This window comes from Athalia rosae, chromosome 6 (genome assembly GCF_917208135.1).
Source record: "Athalia rosae chromosome 6, iyAthRosa1.1, whole genome shotgun sequence".
Taxonomy (NCBI): Eukaryota; Metazoa; Arthropoda; class Insecta; order Hymenoptera; family Athaliidae; genus Athalia; species Athalia rosae.
The window spans coordinates 1,740,232-1,766,771 of NC_064031.1; the positions used below are offsets into that span (position 1 = coordinate 1,740,232).

A 26,540-nucleotide genomic window follows, 5' to 3' on the forward strand; every position below is an offset into this window, starting at 1 on the left:
CAACAAATATGTCTTCCCCAACTCGATTATCAGACTTTGGAGATGACTTGATTCCTAACAATGAGCTGGACGATGATAGATCAGACAATGGTGGTTATGCCTCGGACGAAGCTATTGAAGATAACAAATTTGATGAAGATGGTCAAGATACAGAAAAGAGACAGATTGATCCTTCAACGAGTCAGAAGCGTAGGACTATGAATCCTCAACCAAAGTTAGATGCCGAACGGTTGAAAGGACCAAAAGGACTTCACATGATAGAAAAGCACTTTGAAAACTTCAAATTCCATGGCAAAGGTTATGAGAAGAAAGATCTGGATAGTATGATGAAAAAACTGGAATATTGGTCCCATAGAATGTTTCCTAAGTTAGAGTTTGATGACTTTCTCGGAAGAATGGAGGTCCTGGGGACAAAGAAAGCTGTTCAAACTCACATTAAAAAAATCAGACTTGACTTACTAACCGATGACAATGTTGTGGTCAATGATTCCGGTGACGAGGAGCCAGAGCCAAGACAAGACTCCACCGAACCAATAGATCAATTCGACGCTTTGATTGCTGAAGAACTTGAGAAACAAAAACAACTTGCTACCCCACAAAGACCAAAAAACTTTCAGTCTCTCAATACGGTTACACCAAAAATTGAATCAACTACCACTGTTGAAATTACTCAAGAGATGAAAGAGAAGATTGAGAGAAATAGACAGATCGCGATTCAGAAAAGATTAGCTAGAATTGAGGCTGAGGAAGCAAAAAAACGAAACGCGGAACATCAAGAAGATGTTGTTGAAACTCTGGTTGAAACAGAAATCATAAATCAAAATCTACAAGAAGAAGTTAACGTTAAAGATGCGATGATCACTGATGAATAAACAGAATCTGCACATGCAAGTTTGGCAAATGCCTATTATGTTTAGTGGCATTTTTTACTTTTAGTGTAAGTTTATATTAAAGCAGTAGCGATAAAAGAATATCCATGTATCACAAATAAACGATATTTTTATTATCAAAGTATGTACTTTTGAGAATTACTTGGAAATTGTGAGTGGTTTCAGGAAAATTGGGACTTGGATCTCAAGTTCTTCGCTTTTGTGTGCTTATGTACAGTACATTATTGCCTCGGATAAAGGCATCCCCATACTTGTCTTTCAGCTGCCCATTGACATATTCTTCTGTTTGTTCAAGCGCTATGTTCATGTAACCATCAAGACACGCCAAGACTCCTGGAAATTATGAAATTTCCAAAATTATACAAGCTGTTCAATGTCTGCAAAAAATGCACGCTGAATTCACCTCTGTAATCAACGCCACTGTTGAGTTTGACAACTACTGGACGTCCGTGAATTTGTTGAATGAATTGAGATAAAGCTTCTTTACGACTCATCTATAAAAAAAAGAGATTATAAATTAAGAGACATCAACGGCAAACGTTATCGGGGAGGTGCGGTATTCAGCATCAAAAGGGTTCAACAAATTGGTTAGGCGATAGAAAATCACCCCCAATTCCGTTGGTCAGTAAAATAAGGCTAAATCAATAAATCACGACGTATGAAAACACATTATTATACCTTGCTATCCTATCGTTCAAAATCGTACTTAACAGTTAGAATATTTTCCTTAAATTGTTTACAACTTGGGTCACGGTCGCGGGTTACCTCAAAACGATTTAATTTCAGGGTTAACTTTTAATTTGTCCTCGCTTGTTGGATGGCGCGGAATGCGCTAGCGATATCTGCTAGCTGGTGACCGTCGACTGCAAATTTTTTAATAAATAAATAAGCCGGTTGAAGTTAACGAAAGCCTCTAAAATTAAACCAAATATAATCCAATTTGTGAAATCAAAGTAACCTAAACAGTATAATCAAACATAATCAGCGTTTGAATTAAAAAGAAATGTTTTGTTAGATTATTTTGGGTTAGAGTATACAAGCTGGGTTGAATCGTACATCGTTATTTGTATATATTTGTAAATACTCTGTTATAATTTGGAACAATGTCCGCCCCAGTGTTATACAACTGTAGGAATTTAATATATTCGAATTTTCGCCGACGAAATGCTATCAGTTGCTATACTAAAAATAATATACGAATCTTCACCAGATGCGGGTTAACGCAATTAACTTCACAAAATGTAATTAATCGGGACAGGACGAACCTTCGATGTTTTAGCACAGAGGCCGATCCAAATCTTAATCCAGCTGAATCTACTTACAAACCGTTGATGGATCTTCCTCCAGTTGCTTGGCCAAGATTTTTCCAAAGTATCGCATGTCGGCTTACTTTTGCTCTAGGATTTCCTGCCATTGACCCAGAATTTGACAGATATGAATTCTTCAATGGTGCAAAGCAAGTGTGTACTCTTCTATTGACTTCAAATAGCATCAATCATTCATTTTCCTCCACAGAAAAAAATGCTACCCTGTCTCTACGACCTTTGTGTCAATGAACTGATACCGTATTGTATAGAAGTTATAATTTTAGGCTGTATGTGTTGTGTCTGATGCACTGTCGAGAGAAGATTACGAAAGTTTAGAAGGACTTGTTACTCCTGAGGCTATTGAGGTTCTGAAAAAAAATATATCCGTGATGACTGCGGTTGAGAAGAAAGAGCTTGTGCTTGATCCAAAAGACTTCTTCTTTTGCTTTCCATGGGCGATCGGAATGCGGGAAAAGACTGGTAAGGATTGCGGTTGTAAACAGATTCATTAATCAATAGTTATGAAAATTTTCGTTGACAATTCTCCATACCATCAAAATATACAAAAACATATCAAAGTAATGGGAAAAACAGGTAATGAACAAAAAGTGATGATACTTAACTTGTTATGCGGTAGCCCATACTAGATTCAATTTTTCATGAACGAGCATCCTGTATTTGATTGTAAAATGTTTGCAGAGCCGCCGTCACGTGATGTTGAAATAATGATGGTGTTCCATTTTCTACGTAATTGGGAAGATCCCATAATTCCTGCCAGGAAGCTGGGCCCAAATGTGACCGTACAAGAGCTTGAGGCACAACTAGTACCTGTCTATCGTCAGGTCATCACTAATCCAAAGTATTTCGATCATACGGTAGTGGGAAACTATAGATTTGTCAGAAACTATGGTAGTAGTGACTCATCCTGGTCGATCAATGCGTTAAATCAATTCAAAATATGCCATGCAGAATGATTATTCACAAGTTGAAATTGAAAGTAAAATAATGTAAAAGTTTTGACTGTACAGTGATCGACATAAACGCAATGTTAGATAAAATGATTATTTTATTCGCTCCAAACAGTGTTTGATGAAAATCTTTGTACTACCATTTGGATGTTTGAACATGTTATCTGTTCACTCGTGTCATCTTGTAATGAAGATATTTTCCAATAATCAGACAATTTTGATTACCTTTCAAAATACAGATACCAATTATCCGCCGTAGCTGGGTAGTTGGAGAGTGGGCTGATATCTTTGATAATCGCAGGTATATGCGCCATGTATTGTAATGCAGCTTCAGCGACTGTTTTTCCATTACGCACAATACTGATCCGCAGCCATTGCTAAAGGAGTGACAAATATGAATGTATAACAAGATGTAGCATAGAACTACCTAGAACCAAAACTTTTGAGGCCAATGAGATTCTCGAGTATTATACTCACTCCAACATTTCTTTGAGGGTGGAAAATAATACACCGTTGGCCTATGCAATGCAAAACCGGCTCCATGAGTTCACTCTCCCTCCTTGAGCCTTCATTTTTATAAATGATGTTATAATTATCCAAGTTGGAGACTGTTATCTGAATGACATTTATGAAGGGTCGCCTCCGGGGTTCAATGGTGATGATGAATTCATGATTATTTTGGGCCAAACGGTCACTGCTAATTCGTGGTCTGAAAGTTGTGTCATTTATCAGCTTTTCTGCTGGCAATGGTAAATCTGAAACCAGTTATTGTCTTCTTAATAACTCAGAAGATATAAGAAACTTATGACTAGGCAAAAAAGTGGTAGCAAATGTATCTGGTAATCTGGCAGATTATGTTTACTCACCATCCGTGAGTTGATCTGTTAAATAAATACGATCCCAAACTGAGGATGTCAACATGGGGACTTGAGCTCTAATGAAAGGGTCCTCAGACTCACTCATGTCTACAACATTGCGCGAAAATATAATCAGTAATTTATTTTGAAAAGATTGCAAAATGTTGCATTGAAATTATTATATTTACCATGCGCGATATCGTTGAACACTTCTTTCACAGGCTTGTCCTTGGTGATGTGTCGGAGGATGGATGATGCATAAATACCATTGTCGGCGTGAATGGATTCGAGGCTTGATTCATATGGACATGTGGAATAAGCTCTGAGGAGATTGTTCTTGACTTCATAGCTGATCAAAGGTATATCCTCGCGTGATATGCTGTAAATAACAATCAGAGCACATTCGTAAGAACAGTTGACTATGCTCACTTAATGACTGCGTGAGTTTTACCTATCAGGTGCTGTCTGACACATATCTAGAATCGGTAAAAAAAGACCAGGCTGTCGACGAAGGGCAGCGGCAACTAATTCTTCCTCAGAAATAATATATTTTCTGCTCAGTTCTTTGGGAGCATCTACTGGCAACATATGAGTTTCTTGTATCTTAGTTCCATGACCAGCAAAATAGAAGACCCCTATGAAGAGTAACAACAAATTTGAACCCTTTTTGCGTTTGCTGATTTGAAAAACAAAGTTCTAATTTTACCATAAACGCCCCTGGTCAGAGCAGTACAAAATCTTAATATTGCTCTTCTCATCTCACTAAGAGTCAAGTTCTCGAAGCATGTAACGGCAAAGCCAATTTCTTTCAACTTTTCTGCCAACCCAGCCCCATCAGCTGAAGGTTTGAACAATTCTTCATGATGTTCATAGTTACTATTGCATATTATCAAAGCAATTTTAGCTACGGCTCTCAGACGAGGTTGTTCAATCTGTTATAAACGAATGATCATAATTCATTATACTTCATTTTGAGCTGTGAGTTAATTAGCAAAGCCGAATAAATCTATTTAGTCTTTGCCTCACACTCACCGTCACTTCAATATCCTCTGTACATTCAGTGCTGATCTCGTTTGAAATAACACAGTGATAGATTCCCTTACATTTGGATTTCTCTGCATCTATCTGGAGTGCCATGAAATAGAGTTGGTATTGGTGAAACAGAACTGGATTGTAGATTATCTAATACTTACCAATAACTTATTAGAAGTTTCACCTTTGAGTGCCTCGTACCTGGTTTTTCGTAATTTATACCATTGATACTTTGGTGCCGGGTGGCCTTCAGCCTTGCAGCTTAGAGTGCAGCTGTCATAGAGTTTTACTTTTACAGATTCTGGCTGTTTTCGTATCCGAATAAACATAGGTTTTATGAACAGGGGAGCCTGAGTTGAAAATTTTTCCTCTACAAGATCGCCTTCAAAATTATATTGCCGTACTCTGCACTGGTAATGGCCTTCTTGATCGGAACTGATGAATTAACATTTTTACTAAAGTTAATCGACATCCATGAATGAAAACCTACACTTCTCACCTTTTTATAAGAATATTTAAAGTATTTGAAGTTTGATTCTTCAACTCAGTATCCCTGTGAAACCATTGGTAATGTGGAGGAGGTAAGGAAGTTGCTTTGCAGGTAATGGAGAATTTTTCTCCAAGTGCAACTTTGAACGATTGACTGTGTTCTGATGAATAAGGCTGGACCGTAATCACAAGAGGCTCTGTTTCAAAAAAGGATCCTGTTACCTTCTGAATATTTAATTTTCAAAGACTGATGTTCGATTCTAATCATTTCAATCTAGAATGACCCTGACTAAAGTAACAAGAAGCAAGTAGTTATTACCTGGTCCTTTGAGAATGAACAGTGCATCGAATAATTCGCATTTTTCTAGAATCCGACAGAGATGTTCAACAGTGCACAACCTAATATCGAGCTCATATAACAGTATATCAGCAGGTGTCAGCCGTGATTCTGTTAATCGAGCTGCTTGTTCAAAAGAATTTATCCACTGAGAACTGGATAAGAAAAATAATCTTGTGCATTGAGATAGGTTTAATACTAAATAATTTAAAATAAGTTAGTCACCAGAGACTCTCACTTTACTTGGTGAACCCCATTTGCTCTAACTCACCCTAATGACGTTATCTTCTCGACCACCCAGTTTGCTATTATTTTCCATGCTGAATTTTTATTGAGCTCATCGATTAATCTCCTATTAAGGTCCGCAGGCAAATTGTCCAAAGAAGTATTCATTACACATGGTAACATTGTTGAAGGCTAGAAAATCAAGCAGCTATTCAGCGCTCAGACTTAGCACAGTGATGTGAACAGATCCAAGCAAGTTAAAATTTATCGGCAGTGCACAATAATCAAATCATACATACACATACTCTCGTTGGTAGCAATATGAAAGTGGGATGACAGGAGTGCAAAAAATTTCAATCCCCCAGTTTTCCTGTAAGGAGGGGGGTTTCGATGCTTCATCCTTGAAAGAGTTGAGTAATGAGGAAAAAGATTCTATCGAATGCATCTCCATATCTGTGGCTGTATGTGTGCACAGGAATAAAAACTTATCAACAAAGTTTTGTCAATGAAAAAATTAGGGGGGTGATTTTAGAACCAATTTCGTACGAATGTTGTATTCTATCTGTTAATAATCGGTCGTTTTAATAAGTGGATTTAACGCTGCTGCGGGTGAAAGATTAATTGTTTTTCTATGATAATAATTAAATAATTTAAATATCTCGGAAATTGAAACGCGAATGTAGATTGCAGCACTTGTCGACAATTTGATCCAGCAACAAAGCGATGTGTTTAGGAAAATATGGAAGTTTGTGATGTTGTTTGTGAAGACAAGAATGTGGTGTTTTGCGTATCAATTCCATTTCGACTGGTATTCGGGGTTCGGTAACTCGCGTTGATAAAGAATTCGAGATTATAGCTGAATACTTATTTGAAACTGGCGAGTGAAGGTTTTATTTTTGCGCGATTGACTACGGCGGCAACGTATAATTGGAGGTTGGATTTAAAGATCCTCATGCGCACAAAAAAATAAGTGGTCGCTAGTATAGCGACATCTGCATTGTGAGCTTTTTAGAAATAGCGGAATGGTTGTATCGGACTCTGCATACTTTGCTCTCGTTTCGTTTGGTTTCGCATACGGGAGACAATCTCAAATCCGGGTATGTATATTGAAAGGGAAGTGAAATGAAGTGAAGTGAAGTGGATTTAAGTGTCGTGAAGGTTGCTGTGTGGTCAGGGTAGTAAAAAAGGGTAGAAAAATAGGGAGGGAGTTTGATCAGTCCAGTCCGTCGTCTGCCTATCTAGAAGGCAGTGGCGTATTTCTTAACAATTCCCATTGGTGCTGTTGGGTTATAACAAACGTGGGAAATAGTGTAGTTGCAAGTCAAAAATTCAGTGCCGAGCCATCATGGCGAACCCTCGGAAATTCAGTGAAAAGATCGCTCTTTTGAATCAGAAACAGGCGGAGGAAACTGCTGCGTTCGAGGCAATCATGCGAGAGGTTTCCGATGTCACAAGCCGAGTAAGATATTCATTTTATTTTCGCCACCAAACATTTAAAGAGTTTCCATCCAACCCGGACATTAAAACGTAAACAACGAACCTCTTCCCACGTCCTAGTATTGGTTCGTATGTGAAATATGCAGCCAGTGCGCGGGGGGTCACGTATATAAATTTTATACATGTGTAGTACATAGACACACCATGTATCATACAGAGATATATATTTTGCCACACAATACCTTCATTTCTTCTCCTTCATTTCTCATTTTCTTTTTTCAATTTCAGATTTCCTCCGATTTTCCCTCTTCCAACTTTTCACACGGTCGACAAACGAATTGGAATTTCGATTAGATCTTCCTTTGCCCTCACACATGATCCACCAAAAGACACCTCTTCTTGATCATATTTCGACCAGCAGAAGACTGTGAATCGCTTTTTAATCACGTATTAGAAATACACACATCATGGTCATATCTAATGATCCTACGGTTCAATGAATAAAAAACCTCCAAATTGACAAATTTGTTACATTCATACCTGTCTCCTATCATCCTGTCCCTTTATTTTCTTTTACTTCCCTTTTTCCTACTTTTTATTTTCATTTTTTCAATTCCATTTTGTGCAATTCTGGCTCACTTCTCGGTTTTCCCAATCGTCTTCTTTTCCCGAGTACGTATATTATTTTTTATTTCTCTATCTTCTTCTTTATTTATTTTTTATTTTCTTTCATTTTATTTCTTGTTCTTCTCAACTCTGTGCCTCCCTCTATTTTCTTCTCTCTCGCACACTTGTTCCCTCCCATTTTATATCGTACTGGTATAGACTCTTCTTTAACTGTGTTTTCTCTTCTCTTTTCTTTTATATCGCGGTTGTATTTTCATGCTTTTGCACACTTTATATGATCCAAGAGAAAACTGAGGTGTAACGATTCGCGATATTCGGTACCATTCGTGTCGCAAATGTTATTGGCATTCCCTTATTCACACCTCTCATGATAGTACAGCTAGTTGATTTTATTCCGCCTGCAATTTAAATACGATATAAATTTTGGAAAAATCAAACAAAAATAGCAATAATTTCCACAAATAACATCATCGTTATTATTATTTTACATTAATTATTAAGTGTCTCGTCGTTTCTTTCACACCACCTTTCTCAGGTATATTGATAAAAAATTCTCTCCTTTTCCTCTCCTCTTTAACAGCCGCGAATTCCGCGACACATGTCGCACGTCTATTTTGTATAAATAAAGGTTTTTCTCCTGTTCTTTAATACCTCACATCAAATTACATGCATTAAAAGATATTCCACTGATACATTTTTAGACGTTCGCGCCCCCCAGCTAAACACATTCTATTTTTCTATCTCTCTATATCTTTTCTCATATTCACGATGCCATTAAACAACAGTATTCTGTATAGCAAAAACATACACCAGATCAGGCATGCACACACACAATTTGTTTTTTTCTCTCTCTCCATTTTACATTAACATCAGGGCAGACAGACAACGTATCGATATACACGTATTATGTACATAAAATAAAAATTTCTTGCTGCGTATGTAACACATAACCGATGAAGAACAATAATTTCATGTCAGAGGCTTAAATTTGACATGCGTTTTTTTATTTTATAATTATCAACAACTATTAACACTTCATGAGTGATTTCCGACCGAGAAAAGATTAAGAACGTGATAATTTTTATTTGACGAATAATACGAGGATTTCGTCACTTATGGGATTAGAGATTATGTGTTGGTGAAAATGATGATGTTAATCATAATAATAGTATAATAACTAAATTAATCGAAATACACGTTAATTACATCGCGCCCGATACACGCCCCCTTTCGCGCCACTCCCTTTTTCGGTTCCACACAATCGGTGGTATTTTTTTCTTCTCTTTCTCTCTTATTTCCCTCCCTCATTACGTCCGATAATGCAAATTAACGGAAGAAAAAAATTCCCCGATGAGTAATCTGTGGGAAAAATTTCGAGAAATTTTCTTCTCTCGTCTCTCAGACAAATAGGAAAAAAGAAAAAGAAAATAATTTAATAAGAAACATCAGTGAATGAATAAATAATTCACCGGCTCACACAGACTCTCAATTCAACATACGTGCATCTGTCTATCTCATGCCTAAATAATGTTTATTATTTTCATTCATGTTTCGTTTAGCTGACTCGGATCCACGTGATACGAACAGCACGTTTCTGATTTCAACTCAGATTGCGATTATCCCCCACGCATTATTGTGTCTTGCTAATAATTATACATATGTATACCGAGGTCTGCTGATTCCCTCATCTGATTATCGAGTAATATTATATATTTTATTGTCAAGCAATAAGTTGAATTCGGAAGAAAAAAAAGCAATAATGATATATCGAATGAGCAGAATGAAAAAAATAGATAAATAAATAAGAAAACTCATTCTTCATTAATTTAACTAGCGAGTTTATATGTTACAAATTATAACTGCGTTTATTATATACCGATATAAAATATCACTGCATATTCTTTAGCTCCACGTGTTTTTTTCACCCTTTCAACCACATATCATCACCACGATTACATACGTATACATACAGTGTATATATAGGTATAGGTGATCAAATAATCGGAAGATGTATAGGTATGCAAAAATATCTACGAATATATGTACAGGAAAAATTATTATTAGAAAATTGAGTCAGAAATCTTTCATTTTTTTATACTAATAATTGTTCGCGATGAATACCGTTCTCATTTTATTTATTCATTCGAGAAGATAAATTATAGAAATTGAATTCAAGACGAAGGAAACAAAGTGAAAGAATAAAAGAAAATTAATAATGAATTCATAACACGAACGATATTAGCACACGTGTATTTGCGTGTACGTACGATTATAAGACCAAAAATTAAAAGAAAAAAACTTGTCATTCATTTTGTCGTCACGTTTCGTCTCCTATGTTTTAGAGAAATAAAGTAAGGGATTTTTTTTCGGGAAATTTATCTCGAGATGAGACATTTGGGAATTTTTATATTATTCCATTCGTTTCGATTTTCCCGTATGCAAATTAATTATCAACTGCACGTGTCTTTGATAATGTCACCTACTCGGAGACGACTTTTATTAAGAAAAAATATAAAATAAAAAACTTAATTAAAAAATAAAGAGAAATAAAATGAAACAAAATAAAGTAAATAATTCAGTAAATAATAATCCGCGCGGTCGTCAGATGGTTTGAGTATAACGTGAATTAATTTTATAAATTTACAATAAACAGCGCGACATTTTAATTCTTCATTCTAATACCAGTATCCTTTTTTTGGGGTTTTCTTTTTCTCATTTTTTCCTGTATAATCGAGCGTACATATATACGTGCTTTATATTTGAGGAAAACAAACTAATAAAGTTTGTCGATCGGAGAATCCCCGGCCTCTTTTTGATAGTCTCGGATTTTTTTCGATGCCTCGAGCTTTGGACATGCAATAAAACAGATAGAAAACAAAAAATATCCTAATACCTGCGATATAATTTCATCGGCTCCCGGTTCATCATTCTACTTTTTGTATAATACTTCTACAAAATGAAAACTGATTCGCACAAATCGTGAGATTTCAACCAGATATTTGTAGCGCTATAATTTATTCATTTCTGTATTATAGTTTTATATCGATTTTATTATTCACCGTATAATAAAAATTATAACTTTGCAAATTATCGACCCTGACATTCAAACGGTAATACCCTACTTCTTACATACTTGACCTTCACGTTTTTTTAAATTTTTTCATTCCCTTTTATTTTACTGTCCGAGTATTGTGTTGTAAAATGAAAAGAGGGGCGTCAAATATCAGGTAAAGTTTCCAATGAAAATCAATCCGATTCTCAAACGATCAATCTCCGGAAATCCTGATCATGGTTTCCCTCATTATTTTTGTTCCTTTTTTCCACAGTATTTAGGATGTTCATTATACAGCACGCATAACAAATATAATGTAATTAATTTTCGCGTTCATTGAATTTTACTAATTGCTTGACAGCTTCTAATAATTGCGGCATACCCATTACCTCTCTGTGCAAATGAATCGGAGAAGGAGATGATTTTCGTAATATTTTTTTCCCTCCCCATTTCATCTCTTGCCGAGCGTTCAAAATGCTTTCCAATAATTGATGTAAAATAATTTCCGACGAATCGGTGTCGAACAAAAAAAAAAGCAAAGTAAAAGAATAGCAAACCGTTGTGGATACTTGGTGAAAATTCTTGAAGGTTGCTGGAGTGGCGTCAGCGAGCAACTCGGTGGTAGCGAGTCCTACGGGTTGCGGTATTTCGGTGGAATCGTCGGGAGGAGGAGGTATAATGTCGGTGAAGAGTGCGGGAGCGAGTCCTCCGTTGCAACAATTGTCGTCCGCGACAGCGAAAATAGCAACGGGAAATCACCTGCGTATAAACCAGTTGGGGAATCAATTTAAAGCTGGCGGTTCCTTGCCGAACGTCAACAACAATAACACCGGCTGTAACACGAGTAACAATCATCATCATCATCATCATCTTCAGAGTAACAATAACAATAACAACAATAACAACAATCACTGCACAATCACGTCGGCTTGTTCTTCGTCCTCGTCGTCGTCGTCGTCGTCTTGCCCAATGGCGACAACAACAACGACGACAATAACTACGACAACGACGGCGATAACGACTAAAAATATTACCACAGTTTCAAGAGGTAATTCGGTATCGGTCCAAGCGACGTCCTGCACGCAACAAATCGTTGACGTTAATCCCTCGATATCGTGCTCCTCCTCGTCGATGATCAGCAACGTTCGAATCACAAATGTGGATGCGATTTCCAACGACGATACTGCAAATATAACAGCCTTAGCGACAGCAAAAACGATGAACAATAACAGTAACAACAATAACGACGACGATCAAATGCACAGACTTAATCAAACTATAACAACGGACAGATGTTGTTGTTCGTCGTCATCGTCGCCCGCGGTTGCAAATTCTTCTTCTTCTTCTTGTTCCTCTTCCTCTTCTTGTTGTTCATCTTCAGCAGCAGGGCTTAAAAATCATACAGATGTTACTGCTGTTGCTGTTGCTGCTGCTGCCGCCGCCGCTGCTCCTACAGCAACGGCTACCACTATTTTTCCTGCAACTTTATACTCCGTTGATATTAAGGTATAATTATAATAATATAAATTCATTCATTCATGCGTTTATATTAATCATTATAACTACGATAATCATGCGATTACATACATATAGATTTCTTATTCCTTTTCATATTGCTCATGTTATTATATAAATATAGAAATATATGTATATGCATTAATACGATCCGTCTGATATTTCGACATGGTATAGGATTGCTCGATTTTGATATAAAAAAAAATTCAATCCATGCGGAAAAAGAAACTTCTACATTATATATAAATTATACATATACATATATTTTCGTCGATAAAATTTACGACTTCGACTATTCTTTTTTTGAATAATTCGTGTTTGTTGAATTTTTTTTCTTCTCTTGCGATTCTATTTGATAAATCGAGTTATGGATTAATAAAATCTGTACCGCATTATAATATCGCATTTTTCAACGCTTCGTTAATTAATCATGCTCGAATCCATCGCCTAAGCATTACTACATAACTGCATGTATAGTGCATTTTATAATATATACATATAGTATTTATATTTATTCGTTCATTCGTGTAAAAATTTCTTCATATATAATTCCTGTAGAAATATATAGTTTATACATACCTAAATATGTATGTATATATATACATATATATATGTTTGAAAAACGAGGAAAATATTAAAAGCTTGTTTCTCTTCTCATTTAATAATTATTGTGCTTTTATCTAACGCAAACCCATTTTTTCCTAATTATATATTTCCTCATAGATATCTTTTTCTCCTTCTTATGTATAATAATTTTATATATTTCAATAATCATTAGTCACTTATTACACACGTTACTCAACCGAACGAGTAGTTTAGTTCGTCGATAAGAATCATACACTGTATTTAGACACGTCGGATTTTTCGATAATCGTGGTAGAAATATTACAGTTAACGCTGCAAATGGTCCAAACGAATCGAAAGACGAAAGTTATAAAAAAAAAATTAATAATTTTCAAAACAAAAAACACGTAAAATAGTTAAATCATTAAATCGGAATTAATATAATAAAATAAAGAAAATAAATAAGGAAATAAACGAATAATAATATATTAAATTCTGCACGTGCAAACGTAACTATACACGACAGCTATATGGTATACATACATATATTTATTATTTTGTGACGAATTTTGTGAAAAAAAAACGAAGTAAAAAAACACAAAAATGAGGTGGAAAAAAAAAATTCTCGACCTTTTCTCACACTATACATCGGCGACGTTATCTTTGCGAAAGATAAATAAATCTTGTCTCCGATGTTTATCTCACTACCGTGGAGACTTTTTTTTTAGTTTTCAAAATTCTTCTCGTCTTCAGTTCTTCGTGTCTCTGTACCACTTGTCTAGTTTTGCGTGTGCGTCTAAGTTTTTTTTCTTTTCTTTCAACTTATGGTTTCGGTACCGCGATCTTTTCTTGCGATTCATTCTCTATATAATTATATTGAAGAACAAATTTTTTCACGTATGTATTATACGTATATGCGTGTATTCGTAGTAGCCAAATGTCAAGGTTATGGATTTTGTATTATCCTGTAATATATACTTTTGATTTTGATAATTTGGGATTTTTTTTCCGTCTTTTCACCATTCTATACCGTATATCTTCAGTCTGGAAAGTCCGCTGGGTCAATCTCCCGCCAAAAACGGGTTGCCTATGTACCTATATACATACTTACATGTATATACGTATGTACGTATGCGTAATCGATAAGTTTTTTTAATTTTTATTTTCTAACGATAAATTTATTAATCATTATCGCGTTCCGTTTAGCGAAAGGTAAATTTTATTAATAACCGATAATTTCAAAATCTGAATGACGTATCACTCATTGAAATATGCGTATAGATGCGTATACGTATATATATTATTCTATAACCTGCGGACAATCTGATTATAAAATTAAACATAATATATAATATACGGTTAAGAAAATTAACCGACTGCAATTATTATGTTGTGTTAATGTAATTTCTGTGAGTGACAGATATTTTCATGTTACGTATATACGCATATACATATATTCTATTTATGTACCGATCATCATAATATTTTCCGAACATATATACGCATATTTATATACGTATATAACGTATCTAAACTTGAAACTGACAAGAGAAGGGTGTAATTAATATTATTGCATAATTATTGAGCCGCGGTTCAACTGATTTGATAAATTTTCGTTTCGAAAATCTCTCCAGTTTTCGTATATCCATCAAAAATCGTCTCAAATTCCAATTTTTCCAAGCGTCCGAAATTTTTTTTCACCATTATAACCGAATTCGATATCGATTTTTATTCGTTTTTCCCAATCGGATAAACTTTTTGTCGCTCCGCCCCCACGTTGATGACTAACGCGAATGATATCCCTGTATATTTATATGGGAATCATGAATAAGAGCTCGTAACGAGAGGTTTTTTTTCAATTGTTACTCGTACCATCTATAGGTGAATAAATAATAATATAAATATATATTTATATCATATACAGCACACGTATGATATTTGCAATTGGAAAATTTGCAGCATGCATGCATAAACCGAGTAGTAAGTTGTCGGGAATTTCCGGCCCGACTCTTTTATTTTTCTAGAAGCTACCCGTTCATCCATTTCGATCGTTTCGTTCGCTGAATTTGAAAAATTTTCGTTTAGAAAATTAACTGCAACATCGCGTATACAGGTTGTAAATTATACTTATATGTACACGACAAATGTACGTCCACCTATGTATACCTCCCAACTGACAAACTGGTTTTTGAACCTGTTTGCTATCGTTTTTATATATTATATACACAGATGCATTCTCTCTTTAATACTCCGTAAATTTTTTGTGCTGCATTAACTGTGCAGTTTCTCGTCGTCGGATATGTGCATACAATGCACGCACGTCCACATCCACATCGCACGCCTCAATTTATCCCCCTCAATTTTTTTCATTCATTTTTTCGCGGTTCTGTGTTTTTTTTTATTCATCGCCGTGTTCTTTCCTCGATTACAAAAAGAAAAAAAAAAAAAACATTCGGTGATAACGCCGATAACGATGGCGATGACATCGATCGTCATCATCATCGTCGTTGTTTTGTACATGTAATTTCATTGGTACCTGGTATGTGTATATAATATCAACGTTTACACACATATATATAATTTATATGAAACGCAAAACACGTGGTGTACATATATGTATACATATATCTATACACCTATCTGCCTACCTACCTCTACGACGACTTGTGTTGCATACAAAGTATTGATCGCTCTTCCCGTTCTAGCAGCTCATATATGCCGCAGCTAGGAAAGTGTCGGACGACCTCGTCCACCTCCGCTGGTGTATTCCACCTGCACCCCCATCATAATCCTATGGTCATCCGTCTTTTTGGAAATGAAAAGAGAAGAAAACAAACGGAAATAAATTATTACAATTTTTTCTTCTCCCTCCACATCGTGCTACCGTGTATACTGTACATGTATTTTATATGGAAGAGAAAAATTTCCAACGTCCCAACTGTTGGAACAAAGAAAAAGAACAGATATACATTTTGAAAAATGAACGATAAGAGAGATAAAGTTTTTAATTTTTTTTTTTTTTCTACTCGTCAGCCTTGCGATCCGCGCGAATCACGTTGGATCGGTAATAGCCCTGGTTTTCATTTCTCAAAGTAAAAAACAATTTCACTTCAAACCTCAGAGTCAAAAGATTTTTGAAAGTCTGCCGGCGATTTTTCGCGTCGTATTAGCAGCGGCGACGTCGTCGTACCTTGAAATGCACGTATGCAAAAGTCGTTTTTTCGTGGCGTATATGCGTTTCATTCGACCTGTGGGCACATCGGGTCGAATACCTTCTCGTCCAACTTTGAATCGTCGAGGAGGTTCCATTCAATCGAACGAAGACCGCGCCGGACAGTCTCTCTCTTCTTTTAGATTTTTCTTTTTGACTTTTTTTCTCATTTCTTTATTCTTTTTTCCGCCTTCCGTTTATTCCTGGTAACAATTTTACATAAATAGAATTGGAGCCAGGCAGGTATTTGAGGTATACATATATATGTTTGCTGCAAGACAAGCCAACGATGACATATACAGTACCTATACATACGTATATAACGTATCTACATACATACAGATCCTGCTACACGTGTACACTGAAAGAAAAATAAATAACAAGTTTGAGAAAACGAAAAACCGAGTTGAATAAAAATCAGTCAGTCCAACATGGAAGACGCTTTATATATTAGGAATTTTGGAAAGTTCAAAAAACTAAAAAAAAGCTAAAAGAAATACTCGTTAGATGGTGAAATTGAGAATGAAAATTTATCAACTTTTTAATAATTTCTTCCTTTTTTTTCCTATTGGATAGGCGGGAATATTTATCACGTTAATTAACGATGTAGAATGTTTTCATTAACAATAATTCGAGGGAAAAAAAATATATGTGTATATTTATTAAATGTGAATAAATTAAACGCGGACGTTGCAATTCAACGCGATGAATTTTCCCCGGTTTATAATTTTCCTGTGTTTTACTCGGAATAAAATATATAACTTCCGATAAATATGAGTGTATGCAGAGTACGTATATACATCGTACTTCCCCCGGATATAAAATTGCAGATTGATGATCGAAGGAAAATTTTTTCTCACATTTTTTCCCGTGTCTTTCTCTCTCTATGGTACGGTACAGATGTTATAGAAAAATTACTAAACGAATGAACAGAGAATAAGTATTTGAAATAGTGAAACGTTTTTCCAATAAGTAAATTCGAAATCGATCGATCTGTGTACAAATCACGTATGTAAAATATATACATATGTATACCCATAGGTACGTATGCACATATTTATATACCCATATAGCAATCGCAGTTAAAATCACATATAAAACTCCACTGTAATTATAATTCGTAACGCATAATGTACTACAATTACCAATGGAGTCGTTAAATGCAACTCATATACTTACACATACATATGCCTCCTTATACCTATGTGTACCGCCTCGTATCTCGTAATGCCGTTTCGTCGAGCAATCTGATAAATAGAAAAAAGGAAGCAAGCGAATATTAACCGAATAAATTAAAGTAAAATAAATAAAATGAGAAAGAAAGAAAGAAGAAAAAAAAAAAAAACGCCCGCACTCGGCGATGTATACATAATTAAAAATCTAACCGACCTCACAAATATAATAGAAAATTTTATCGTTTCGTCAATTATCTTCGTTAATCTCTGTTGAAGAAATTTTTTGCCACATTTTAATTATACGCCCTCATGTAAACGAATTCATTATCATTTTCGATATTATTAGTACGTACGCGCTTATTACATAGAGTATATAACGTACGTTACATGCACCGCAATATCCGTTATTGTTGAGTTTGAAAAAAAATGAGAAATAAGAAAAAAATAGTTTATTACAACGAGGGACTTATCGCGAGTGCAGTAACCAGCAGCAACAGCGGCAGCTGCTGGTGATGCAGTTTAAATGCAACTGGAAAGAAAAAAAATGAAAATTTACAGCGTAATGTACGCGTGTACATACACATAGCGACGAAATAAGAACGTGAAAAAATATCAAAGAGACAAAAAAGGAAATATAGATGAATTTAGCTGATGAGAATTAATTGAATGAAATTCCAGAGACGTACTCCGATCGGATCGGGAAGTTTACTCATCGCGACGACGTAAGGACGTGCGTTGATATAATTCAGAGGAAAAAAAGAAGTTTTCCGAATTTCTGTTTTATTGCGGCTTTTTTCGATAAACTTTTATCGTTATCGTACTGCACGGTACAATGTATGTACGTACATAGCTAACAATTACTGCTCGATAATCGGTCGAAATTATGAATGAAATTATCGTTATACACGAGCGGTTGGAAAACGCGGTTTTTAATGCATCGATTTAGTCGACGATAATATTTTTTTTCCTCGCAGAAATTATTTTTGAAAAATTTTCAGACATATTTTCCAAGTCACCTCGATCTTGAACTCCGATGGTTGAATAGAAAAAGCGACGAAATGATTAGGATTTTTCTTTATCTCTTTTCTTTTCTTTTCTACAATCCTGTATGCAAATTATTATAAACGTGCGTAGATCGTTGGGTGTGCTAAAATACCGTTACATTTAACGATCTTCGTAATATCCACGTACACAGCTGCAGGTGGATTCATTCGAACGCGATTATAACGAGCGCAAATAATACAGTATCAAAAAACCAATTTCAAAACAGAAAAAAAGAAAAGGAATATTTTTCCCCATGATCTGGAAAGCTTGTGCTTTTACCTCTGCAGAGTAACGTGGCGTCCACATCGAAACATTAATTCCTCAATTAATTTTCTGTCTTTTCTTTTTCGTTCTGACATTTTTTTTGTTTCGTCATTTCTTTTTTATCGTTCGACGATCACTACCCGTTCCGCCAGTACACGATAACAATTAAATGGTTTTTGAATTTTTCAAAAATGAAACCAACTCACACTCGTATATAATCTTTTCGTTTCTGATTGCGAGAGATAAATAAAATCGAGATAAACAGATATATATATATATCTGTATGATTTTCTGCACGTGCGGTGATAATCATATAACGTGCAGTATGCCCTCTCTCAAAAAAGAAGGAAAGACGAAAAAGAAAGAAACTTAACGATCGATCGATCATTCGTGATCGGTTACTGCAGATCGGAATTACATCGAACACTGCAGAACACTACTGAAAACTTTTACCGATCCGATTATATCCTATGTACATAAGAATAAATAAATAGTACATACATATTTACAGAACATACGTATACAAATATGCTTGCAAATTTTTCCTCGTGATGATATTTATACGCATGTAAAGAAATTTATGTACGTACGTACGGTATGGTTGAAACCATATAATTTTATATGGCGAGTGCGAATATAGAAGAGAGTTTCGCAATACATATATACGCGTTAATTAGATGTGTACGACATATAAGGAACTTATTATAATAAATACCTATGAACTGTACACGCTGTCGTTCGTATAACGCAGGATTTCCCGTTTCATTCAAGTTCCCTTCTTTTTTCTTTCTTCTTCATTCTTTTCCTCTCTCTCTCTCCCGTATGATCGGAATCTTGAGCCTGGACCGCATCACTGAACGATAGTAATAACAACAACGATGTTAATTACCCTACGAAAATTCATCTAGAAATTATTGAATGAAAAATAGATGCACCCATCGTGTATTGCATTATGTAATTCATGCTGATTCGATGTCGTTATTTCAGGTACTAGATTAGAATTGTTTTTCTTTTTGTTCCAAAAATAGTCGATCAGAATTATCTCTTCGTTCCTTTTTCTTTCACAATTATTCGTTCCCCCATCAAATCGTTGAGAAGATTTCTAGTTGACGGAAAAAAGAGAAACAAGGTGTTCAGAGATGGCTTGTTTTGAACGTCGAACCTTACTTAATTATTTAGGCAAACTATTCCCGTAAATCTGATGCTATGTGAGGCCCTTGGGACTAAGTCCTTGTGATTTAATCAACGAGCGTACGAATAGGCAGTACATGTCGTTAACGGATTGAAAAAGTTTTTAAGAGTTTGATTATTTCATCGTTATTAATCCACTCTTTTAATCATCGAATCTGGTAATATTTGATCGTTGGATGTTATTGAAATTGAATAGAAATAATGATATCAGTGCGCGGGGTTTCCCGCGTAACGATTCGGCCCTGTAATCGGGTACCGCCTTCTCATTATAAACTGGGTTTAACGTTACATACTATTATACGTTTTTAAGCGTTTATATTCCGCGTATTATACTATACGTACGCTATACTTTGGAACGTTCCTAAGTTCTTGATATACAACTACGCAGGTTGTGCGAAGTTTTCCTTGAACTTTGATCCGACCGGCAAGAATTTATTATAATTAACAATTTGCTACTATTTAATATGCGACGCATCAAACGGAGCGTGTATTCATGGATAATATATCAAAACGCAAAAAAACAAACCGGGAAAAAAAATTACGACAACAAAAAAACTAATGAGGCTCGGACTGGACCCGCTACAAAATTTCGTTCTACAAAAATGAGAACAAAAAAAAAAAAAAAAAAACCCCTCGAAAAAGGAGAAGAAACTCGTGTTCCGATGCAATCCAAACACCTCGCTTTTATAATTTTCACTTTTTCACGTAAACTTTGACGGAATTTGTTCGTCGAGGTGTAAAGGGGAATTTTTTTTCCATTAATATTTTTCCGAGCTCTTTGATACTGAATAATGCGATGGCACCGTAAACAGGTGTAGATTATACATACATTTATGTATAATTAAAGTATACGTATATACCATGTATCACGTACAGTGTACACGCGAAGTTATAATGGAACTACCACTCGTTTTACATAAGCAGTCATTTTTTTGAATTAATATTAACAAAAATGAAAAATTAAAGGTCACTTTGTCTACTCGATTGATTTGTCTGACTCTTTTTGTCGTCCGACTGTACATATAATTTTTGAAATCTGACATGCGGTGAGGTCGCCAAGTTTTCTTACGTCATACCTTAAATATTACACGCTGCATAGATGAGTTTTTAATATGATAATATTAAAATAACAATCGGAATAATAAAATAATTACGATCATCAATCAAAAAAAACTTGCCACGAAATCCCTTTGAGTTTTTTTTTTTTTTTTTCTTTTTTTCTAGCACCACTACTCCCCTTGCATCAGATTATTTGATTTTCGTATCGGATTCGCATTAATTCCTCCTTTTTTTACGCCACTCTCCATTGCCGCTGCTTCTTACTCTGGGGATTCATTGTCGGTTGAATCCTTCGGTAGACAAAATGGCAAAAATTTGATAAACGATTAACAGCGTTGGTTTGTTACTGCGGCGTTTGAAACTTGAATAAATAAATTTTCGAGTATTCGAACGCACGTGGGTTCTGGCGAGCTCGTTGATCTATATCGCAAATAGGAAAGGTGCCTAGGCACGTTCATCCTCGGTGCGAAATCGGTACGTCGCTGTTGGTTGGAAAACTACTTTTTTTTTTCCTATGATTTATCGTTCCCTAGAATAAGCGAGCATTTCAATAGCTGGCCAAAGAATTGAGCTTCAGTACAATATTGTCTGGTTGTTATTTTTCCGAAATCTAGTTGTCGACTGATGCATGATAGAATGATTCAGCTTGCAATAGTTTCTACGATGTAAATTAAATATCGTCTCCCGAACAATCAAAGTCTCCGGATAAACTGACCATGAAATTCTGTTCCAGACTGCGCTAAATCATCCCGAGGAAATACAAAACAATTCCATGATGTACCGAACCACGTCAGACCGCAGTCGATCCGTTGGAGGACCGATGCGATCTCGTCCTGCCGAAAAGAGGCACGATACCTCACCTTACAGCGGGGTACCTTATCTGTCACCTCCTCCGCCAGATACCTGGCGCAGAACCAATTCTGACTCCGCTCTTCATCAAAGCGTTAACGAATCCTGCCAGATGCCTTCCTCCATGCCTCACCGGCGAGGTAGCGATGCGTGTCGGTTTCTTTTGATTTTTTTTAAACATTCAAAAGCTCCTTAATTTGCTAAAATTTTGTCCAAATTCGAATCGTAACTTATCGTCAGCCGAGAAGAGATTTTTTATTATTTGAGTGACTCGCTTTTTCTGTTGGTTTTTGGTAGTTTCATGCTCATGGCAAACAGAAATTTGGCCTTCTGTAGTTTACATACGTTTTAAGACCAAGTACCTTGATAAAATTTACGATTTTTCTTTCTTTCTGTTTTTTTTTTTTTTTTTTTTTTTTTTTTTTTATCTACCGACTGATGCAAGAATTACCGAAAGGGATTTAAAGCTTCAACTGTTGCCTAGATCTGCTTCATTTCGAAAAGCTTTCGTCAACATTCTCGTTTTATCTATACCTACTTGTAATACCACTTTTTCTTCTATCTTGCGCAGACCCACACATGGGAGTTATGGGAAACGAGCACAGAGATTCGCATCGTGGCTTTATGGAGAGGCCGAGATCTTCTTGCGAAATGCCCAGAGTACCTGGAATAAAGTACGTCATTAAATTCCGTTTTTTTCCAGTAGCCCAATAAGAATAGAAGAAGAAAAAAAATATGGAACATATTATCATCAAACCTACAAAATCAGTATACATTGATAATGTGTACGTTATTTGAATAGTGACACAGATACTAAAAAAAGATATTCATTTTTCACAGCATTTATCCGAGTTCTCAACCGCCGGGGCAACAAATTCCTATAGGAAATAACACGGGATCTTTACCAGATTTAAGCAACGTTCATTTTCCGCCACCGTTACAAGCCCCTCTCGACCAGGAGGAACATTCGAGTAGTACGCCGTACAGTAACGTAAGTTTGAATATTGAATTGAAATAATTTGTTTTTTTAAAAAAAAAAAAAACGAATAAAAAAGAAGTGATTGTGGGAAAGCGCAAGAGGCACGCGACGCGTATCAACTACGGTAATGTAAATTTCAGATTAGATCCAAATCACGAAATAATTTACAAAATATCGGCGGTCCTGTGGTATCGAAATTTTTTTGAAAACTTGTGCTCAGAGCTTGTGAATTTATTGCCTTTAACAAACGCATTTTTTTTTTTTTTTCAATCAATCGATTACTAATAAAATTTAATATTCGCTGGAGGAAACGTTGTTTATTTATTCAATTCTTTTTGATCACGTCGAGTTTTCTTTGGAAAAATATTATCTGTGACATCCGTGGATTTCAGAGCCCTCAGACAAGCAGTCCTACGACTCTGTCGCCAACCAGCTTACAACAAGCTGGAAGGCTATCCTTTTCGCAAGATCACAGCCCGGCACACGCCCAAGTAAATATGATTGAATGATCTTTCTAGAAGTTTGGTTTTTTCGTTTATCGTTCATAACTTATCTAAACGTTTATAGCGTTTATCACACTACTCTTATATTTGGCCTATTTTCTTTCTTAGTTATGTGTCTTGTCTTCTGGCCAATGCACTTTTCCTCTACGCTAGCACTCTAGGTGTCTCTTAATGTGGTCCGTCGATAGTTTAAATGCATCAGGATTACGCCATTAAATTTATTTTACGTGTATTCATTTCAATGGGATTATTCTTATTGGTAGCACATTTATGTACATCCGAAATATAGTATTTGGTTTTTTTTTTTCTCTACTTGCGCTGTAAACAGGCTCTGCGATAGAAAGCTAAATTGCATGAAGTAATTGTGAATAATTTTGAAGTGAAATTAATGCATTTCATTAATTAGTTGTTATTATTTTTTTTTTTAATATAATCGTTATAATATGTTCACTAAAATTCGGCACAAGTCTATTGCCTCAAAACTATACACATGCGTTTTATTTTAGCCTCTGTCTGCTATTTTCTTTTTGTTTTTTATCTAATTATTTTATTAGTATCAGCTGAATTAGCTAATCGCCGATGATTTGATTTGCGATTAACTTTGCTTTTTAATCAATATTACAAAAATTCGCAGCACTCTTTCTTGCCTTTAATGCCTATTTTAGTTCACGTTCGATTTTATTTTTGCCTTTGTTGTAGTGGTTTCTCGTTTTTTGTTATTTTCCAGAACCATTTATCAGTGCCTGTTAACTCTAGGTTTCTACACACATGCAAGGTTAGTATTCTCCCATTTTTCATACACCTTCAGCTGCATTCTTGTAAAAAACGAAAAAAAGAAAGAAACTATATTGAAGTCATCATTAATTCATCACTATATCAAACTATGTATATATGTACATATACTCGCTATTTATGATCAATCGAAAGTCTTATTAAATAAACTACCAATCATCCGCACTGTTTCGTTATGTGTTAGAAGGTAGGTGCATGATGTTTTTGTCTCACACATAAAGGACATTAATTGAATGTAAATTTAAAGGTGATATTAAAATGCAGTTAGACGTACGCTGCTTTGAGATTCAAGGTTCTTTTATTCGGTTAAAAATGCGTAGCGTAGCATCCTTCGCTAATTTGGTACGGATTAAGTGGCAGATAATCCGTTTCAAATCGAAGCCGTACAAGATCTTCACTAGCAGACAAAAGCATTTCTCTTTATTCACGTATCTTTCTTTATCTTTCGCTCTTCTTTAAATTCCCAATCGATATTAGATACAGGAAAAATTTTCTATCCGATTTTCGGCCGGAAATTCGACTGAACCGAAAATAATTCTTTCGTGTTTTTAACAGGGTGTTGCGTTGGACAACAGCACAAGTACTTCACAACAGGATCTTCATTCTTATACGCAACCACCGCCGCCAGCTCACAGTCCTCAACATTTTATTTATCAGCCACCGCATAGTCCGGTGCCACCACCGAGCCCTGTTAGTATTGTACGACGAGACTTAGATCGTCCGATATTCGAATATGTCCTAATAAAATTCGCACTGCTTTATAGAAATCATCGCAGTCACATCAACCGGTGAATTCCTTAGGGTCCTACCGAACTCCACAAACGGTAAACAGGCCCTCACCCCAATCGTCTCCAAGTTTAACCGTTCGGGTGAGTGTCGAAATGGAAGTTTGGAGAAGTAAGAAAGGAAGGAGAACAAGAAACCGTCGAATCGTTAATTTTTTCATTATGATTTTTCAGAGTCCGTTAAGTTATAGCAATAATCCGTCTGCACCTCCGAGCCCCACGGGACACCTGGGCCAGCCGAATTTCACTACGAACAGTTTAGATCAAAATAACTACTTGCCTGACCAAAACCAGGCAGCGGCCCTTCAACAGCACTTCGAGCAATTCAGCATGGTTAGTTGAGAATACGATTTTTTTTCTTACATTAAAAATTAGTGGACATTATCCGCGAGGCGTCTACTCGTTGATGGGAAAAAAAAATCATTTGAAAATAAGCTAGTTCCTATATTATTTGGTCAGATTTTACCCATTCCCTTCATACATAAAACCTGCGTTAAAAATACTTTGGCACCTTTCGGTCGTGACCCATCGCGAATGGAAGAAAAGAAAAAAATTGTTCGCTTGTTCTTGACAGAGAAACCAGAGCCCGATATTACCGCAATATTAAAAAAGAACCTGGAGTTGAATTTCTATCGTTATTTTAAATTGTCAATTCTATAAAATTTGGAGATGTATTTCCTTTGAGTAGCCTTCGGTATTTGTTGCTGTTTCTTTTGTATTTTAATTCTGGTATAATTTTGGTTTTGTGCATATCAAGGGAGTGGTAAGTATGTCACAGAAAATCAATATCTAAAATCAATTATCTCCAAAGTTGGAGGACGTAATTTACCGTCTAGAAATACCAATAATAACGAATGAAGATAGTACGGTGATTTTATCTCGGATATTGAAATTTTTCTTTATATCAGATTCTCATCCACTCAGAGTAGATTTCATTAGGCCGAAAAATAATCTTAATCATAACAGTAACATTTTCCGTTACGAAATATACCACAGCATATTACTGTCTTGTTTTTTCTCTCTCATATTTTTATACATTCTCCAAGTTATTGTGATGCATATCATTACGCATTGATAGACGCACAAGATTTTTTACGTGGAGTGAATTACCCCATATATTGTTACAACAGTTTCATGCTATCATGATTACGCTTGTAGGGAAGAGACGTAGATTTTATGTGGAAAAGACCGTTGATGAATAATCGTATATAATAATATTAATAACGATAATTTTTTTTTAAATTATTGAATCGGTTTTAGAAAATTTCAATCTAGTTGTTAGAACGTGTCTCAATTCAATTGTTAACCTTTTGAAGCGTTGAATATATTGAACAGTAAAATTTTATCCACGTATTTCTATCTCTTTCTTATATGTTACTGTATAGGTG

General features: G+C 35.5%; 4 protein-coding genes across 13 annotated transcripts in view; 2 read left to right on the forward strand and 2 right to left on the reverse strand.

Moving 5' to 3' along the window:
• LOC105690680 lies at positions 1-3,372 on the forward strand. Its single transcript, XM_025746321.2, has 4 exons — positions 1-869; positions 1,985-2,350; positions 2,482-2,677; positions 2,897-3,372. The coding sequence occupies exons 1-4, from the start codon at positions 9-11 to the stop codon at positions 3,169-3,171; spliced, it is 1,698 nt and encodes a 565-aa protein (XP_025602106.2). The 5' UTR covers positions 1-8; the 3' UTR covers positions 3,172-3,372.
• On the reverse strand, positions 982-2,347 carry LOC105690709 (U6 snRNA-associated Sm-like protein LSm6). 2 transcript variants are annotated; one of them, XM_048656973.1, is made up of 3 exons: positions 2,213-2,347; positions 1,294-1,384; positions 982-1,223 (listed from the first exon to the last, which is right to left on the reverse strand). In XM_048656973.1, the coding sequence occupies exons 2-3, from the start codon at positions 1,382-1,384 to the stop codon at positions 1,075-1,077; spliced, it is 240 nt and encodes a 79-aa protein (XP_048512930.1). In that variant the 5' UTR covers positions 2,213-2,347; the 3' UTR covers positions 982-1,074. The 2 variants fall into 2 exon arrangements, with proteins under 2 accessions (XP_048512930.1, XP_012264168.1); XM_012408745.3 differs by lacking the exon at positions 2,213-2,347 and adding an exon at positions 1,569-1,987.
• LOC105690701 (mucosa-associated lymphoid tissue lymphoma translocation protein 1-like) lies at positions 3,246-16,632 on the reverse strand. 3 transcript variants are annotated; one of them, XM_048656968.1, is made up of 18 exons: positions 16,491-16,632; positions 15,953-16,105; positions 12,489-12,704; positions 12,256-12,404; positions 11,779-12,054; positions 7,785-8,567; positions 6,405-6,564; positions 6,152-6,297; positions 5,863-6,035; positions 5,554-5,740; positions 5,216-5,489; positions 5,055-5,147; positions 4,729-4,954; positions 4,474-4,657; positions 4,211-4,401; positions 4,032-4,130; positions 3,643-3,920; positions 3,246-3,542 (listed from the first exon to the last, which is right to left on the reverse strand). In XM_048656968.1, exons 8-18 carry the CDS (start codon positions 6,286-6,288, stop codon positions 3,387-3,389), a joined length of 1,998 nt encoding a protein of 665 aa, XP_048512925.1. In that variant the 5' UTR covers positions 6,289-6,297; positions 6,405-6,564; positions 7,785-8,567; positions 11,779-12,054; positions 12,256-12,404; positions 12,489-12,704; positions 15,953-16,105; positions 16,491-16,632; the 3' UTR covers positions 3,246-3,386. The 3 variants fall into 3 exon arrangements, with proteins under 3 accessions (XP_048512925.1, XP_012264160.2, XP_020710771.2); XM_012408737.3 differs by lacking the exons at positions 7,785-8,567; positions 11,779-12,054; positions 12,256-12,404; ... (1 more) ...; positions 15,953-16,105; positions 16,491-16,632 and having other exon boundaries at positions 6,405-6,713; XM_020855112.2 differs by lacking the exons at positions 6,405-6,564; positions 7,785-8,567; positions 11,779-12,054; ... (2 more) ...; positions 15,953-16,105; positions 16,491-16,632 and having other exon boundaries at positions 6,152-6,398.
• Positions 7,432-26,540, forward strand: part of LOC105690696 (CREB-regulated transcription coactivator 1-like) — a 24,032-nt gene continuing 4,923 nt past the window's right edge. The window contains exons 1-11 of one of the 7 annotated variants that reach the window (XM_020855100.2): positions 7,436-7,564; positions 11,810-12,727; positions 21,978-22,245; positions 22,665-22,767; positions 22,934-23,084; positions 23,465-23,563; positions 24,303-24,350; positions 24,923-25,057; positions 25,132-25,236; positions 25,327-25,485; positions 25,910-25,915. In XM_020855100.2, the coding sequence (XP_020710759.2) occupies positions 7,451-7,564; positions 11,810-12,727; positions 21,978-22,245; positions 22,665-22,767; positions 22,934-23,084; positions 23,465-23,563; positions 24,303-24,350; positions 24,923-25,057; positions 25,132-25,236; positions 25,327-25,485; positions 25,910-25,915 (2,106 nt within the window). In that variant the 5' untranslated portion in view covers positions 7,436-7,450. Of the gene's footprint in view, positions 7,565-11,809; positions 12,728-21,977; positions 22,246-22,664; positions 22,768-22,933; positions 23,085-23,464; positions 23,564-24,302; positions 24,351-24,922; positions 25,058-25,131; positions 25,237-25,326; positions 25,486-25,909; positions 25,916-26,540 lie in introns of all 7 variants that reach the window. The other 6 variants (XM_020855102.2, XM_020855105.2, XM_012408721.3 and 3 more) reach the window with 6 other exon arrangements.

Bases quoted from the DNA above. Each gene is read 5' to 3' on its own strand.
- LOC105690680 (XM_025746321.2), top strand. From the start codon at position 9: ATGTCTTCCCCAACTCGATTATCAGACTTTGGAGATGACTTGATTCCT. The intron at 2,351-2,481 runs GTGTGTACTCTT...TTATAATTTTAG, and splicing joins TCTTCAATGGTGCAAAGCAA to GCTGTATGTGTTGTGTCTGA. The intron at 2,678-2,896 runs GTAAGGATTGCG...AAATGTTTGCAG, and splicing joins CGGAATGCGGGAAAAGACTG to AGCCGCCGTCACGTGATGTT.
- LOC105690709 (XM_048656973.1), bottom strand. From the start codon at position 1,384: ATGAGTCGTAAAGAAGCTTTATCTCAATTCATTCAACAAATTCACGGA. The intron at 1,224-1,293 runs GTGAATTCAGCG...CATAATTTCCAG, and splicing joins CAGTGGCGTTGATTACAGAG to GAGTCTTGGCGTGTCTTGAT.
- LOC105690701 (XM_048656968.1), bottom strand. From the start codon at position 6,288: ATGTTACCATGTGTAATGAATACTTCTTTGGACAATTTGCCTGCGGAC. The intron at 5,741-5,862 runs GTAATAACTACT...TTTTTGAAACAG, and splicing joins GTTCATTCTCAAAGGACCAG to AGCCTCTTGTGATTACGGTC. The intron at 4,955-5,054 runs GTGAGTGTGAGG...CGTTTATAACAG, and splicing joins CAGAGGATATTGAAGTGACG to ATTGAACAACCTCGTCTGAG.